At 34.8% G+C, this 3,132-nt stretch overlaps 1 protein-coding gene across 1 annotated transcript; it reads right to left on the reverse strand.

Moving 5' to 3' along the window:
- Positions 1–223: 223 nt before the first annotated feature.
- LOC115949667 (squamosa promoter-binding protein 2-like) lies at positions 224–2,862 on the reverse strand. The gene is made up of 2 exons (XM_031066956.1): positions 2,290–2,862; positions 224–954 (listed from the first exon to the last, which is right to left on the reverse strand). The coding sequence occupies exons 1-2, from the start codon at positions 2,688–2,690 to the stop codon at positions 720–722; spliced, it is 636 nt and encodes a 211-aa protein (XP_030922816.1). The 5' UTR covers positions 2,691–2,862; the 3' UTR covers positions 224–719.
- Between the last annotated feature and the right edge of the window lie 270 nt (positions 2,863–3,132).

Below are 3,132 nucleotides of genomic sequence, written 5' to 3' on the forward strand. Positions count from 1 at the left end.
GGTTAGATTGAATAGAATATAATTGGACTCTTAATTGATTGGATTGCGCATAAACAAGGGACATGAAGGCAAAGTTTCCAGTTGAAAAATGAAAGTTTGAGGACATACCATGAAATTGGAATGATGCAGAAGTTCAGCCTAGGCTAGGGGGGAATATCCAAACGATCGATTGTTTTAATTAGTATTCTGACTTAAAATCAAGCCGTTGAGTGCAAGATAAACAAAGATGATTGTTATAAATCACGAATACATGCAAAGATCTACTCTAGTACTTTTCACATTACATTACAAGGCCACAGGCGCTGCCTGCTCTGCAGAAGCCACTACAAAGAAAGCAAAATGGTTCTAATTATATAAACAACCAACTTGATTCCAAAGGAAAGAACATCAATTACCCATTAATGATATCAACCCAAGATGCCATCATAAACTAACTTTGTACAGGAGGCAATAACGAGATAGACAGAAAGACTAACTATTCTATGGCATAAACCTTAACTGCAATTCTAGGCTCGAAGTACATATTGGTATCCTTTGACTTTGAGTAGGCTCAATTCCTTGAGGCAAAAAATAATCATTTTTCCAATCAAAGAGAACACACGAGAATCCATAGCTAACCCCAAAATTTTGGCGCTAAAAGGCTTTGTGGTTGTTGGTGTTGAGAATACATGAGGAATGGTTGATGCATTTATCAATACAAAGTTAAAGGCTAATTGCAGTCATTTAAAATTAATTCGACAATGCTTCATATTGGGGCTCCCTGGAAGACTCTTTTCACCATAATTTGAATACCTCATGGCTTTCAGCAAGCCACCACCCATAATTGAAGTTGGTCGTTTTTGTTTATTCTCTGCCTGAAGGTCTGCATAGGTTTTCCTCCGCCGCTCATTGTGACCAGCCAACTTTTCCCGACAACTCTTTTTGGTATCATCGAATTGTGAAATTTCATGAAACCTGGACCACATTCAAACCCCAATCATATACTTAACTGTAGGGGGAAAAAAGAAAAGAAAAAAGCAACAACAACAAAGCCTTAATCCCAAATTTTCAGGGTCAGCTATGGATCCTCGATAAATTAGTTAGGATTTGCCAAATAAATTCGTTTATTCCATTCTATTCTGATCTAAAGTCATGCTCTCTAAGGGAAAATCAAAAGGCAAATGTTTCTATTATTCTGACACATGAAGGAAAGATTGAACTTATAATCCAGCTTCTTTAAGTGATTTGAATTTCACAAAAACGCTGAGACATGGATAGCAGAAATACTAAGGTAATTAACCAAGGAAACAAACTGAAAAACAAAAATTAACACTACTACTGGAATCTACATGACAACCGGTTAGATTAACATCGGCTTATAATACTATTATTTCTATTTGTTGAACACAACCAACCTATTCGCACCCTCAGCCAAGATTAAAAGGAAAAAAAAAGCAGTAGTACAGATTCTTGAGTTGCAGATCAAGCTGTCATAAATGATCTTGAAACATATAAGATGCCTTTTGGTACTTCCTTTTTTTTGTCACAGAAATTGAAAGTATGGTACAAATTCTTCAAAATGTTCTTGTTAAGATAAAAGGTTACACAACTTTGATGCTTAATTGTTCAAATGAAGGACTCAGGCTGTTGCGCTGCAACTGCTGACAACTTTTATTAAAATAAAAATTACTTGTTATCTGAAAGTAACATTTTTTTTAATGGTTTTAGAAGAAAATCAATTGTTATCTTCATTCTTAAGGCTCACATTAATTTTCATAACCGGAGCAAGGTTTCAGTTTAAGCATGAATTAGAGTAATAGTTACAGTGAAATCCCAAAACTTGTTCAAATTAATCAGGTCTGGTAATTTAACACTATCTGTAACACAAGGTAAATAGCTCAGCAAAAGACACCAACAATTCATGACTTGCTTAAACTAAAAACTCAAACCCCACGACTAAAATTGCAAGTTTGTGATTAACTAGCAAGCAGATCAATTCACTTATTATTAAATCTTTAGACTGAGCTATCACATTGTCATCCTTTTAATGCCTCAATGTAACTAAAAAATCACAAACCAGAAAAGGTCAATAAAACTAAATAATCAAACACATAACATTCAAAAAAAAAAAAGAAGAAAAAAAAGGAGCACCCAATTCACTACAATTAGCAATTCAACAAAAAAGAAAGAAAAATAACATATACCCATTTGACATTTGCATTACAAAAACACATTAACCATGCTCTTCTTAATTTCTAAGTGCAAACTTTGAAATAAATTTAATATAATAATATAACAACATATACTTACTTGCTACACTGTTGGCAAAACCTCTGGCGAATCCCAGTGACTAAAACGACAGCAGCCTTGGCGTGACGCTCACAAACCTTGTGACGCTTGTGGTACGTCTTGGCCATTTTCAAGTCCACACCACACTCATCAGCTTGGCAACGTAATGAGCCAATGCCATCACTACCACCAATAATATTACCATAACAAGCACTAGTACTAGTGTTACTACTACTACTACTACTACTACTATCACTACTATAACTCATTAAGGGTACCAATGAGCTCATTCTCTGCCTAGCTGAGACTACCCTTATCATCACTTTCTTCCTAGTGTACTCCACTTCTTCTTCACCATCTTCGTAAGGGTCAGAACATTCTTGTTCTTGTTCTTGTTCTTTCTTGAACGGTCTTTTGGCCATTGAGAGGTTACGAAGTGCCACAGGAAGAGAGTGTTTTGGGGTCTTTACGGAGAAAGAAATTTCTGGGAAAGTTGGGAACTTTGGGGATGAGAACAAAGAGAAGAGACAAAGGAAACCACAGACAGAAGAGAGAGAGGAGAGGAATGATGTTAAAGCAATAGGGAGCTTGAGATCGAGGCCCACCCCACGGGACTCTTTTCAAGGACAGTGTGAGCTGAAAGTAGGGGTTTTTAGTATCAACTTTATCACCAATAAAATAAAGAAAACGAAAATACATAAATTTAATAATTATTATTTATATTTATACTGTTTTGAAATTATTTGGGGATTTAATTTTTCTTTTTAAAATTATGTTTTGAAAATAATATTTTTAATTGTTGAAATTGCATTTCTAAAATACAATTTCAAAGAAAATGCTATATTCCCTATGAACTTCAAAATA

This window comes from Quercus lobata, chromosome 6, assembly GCF_001633185.2.
Source record: "Quercus lobata isolate SW786 chromosome 6, ValleyOak3.0 Primary Assembly, whole genome shotgun sequence".
Taxonomy (NCBI): domain Eukaryota; kingdom Viridiplantae; phylum Streptophyta; class Magnoliopsida; order Fagales; family Fagaceae; genus Quercus; species Quercus lobata.

Excerpts from the sequence above, each read along its gene's own strand:
- LOC115949667 (XM_031066956.1), bottom strand. The coding sequence starts at position 2,690 with ATGGCCAAAAGACCGTTCAAGAAAGAACAAGAACAAGAACAAGAATGT. Across the intron at positions 955-2,289 it reads TTTTGCCAACAGTGTAGCAA|GTTTCATGAAATTTCACAAT; the intron begins GTAAGTATATGT and ends AATGTGGTCCAG.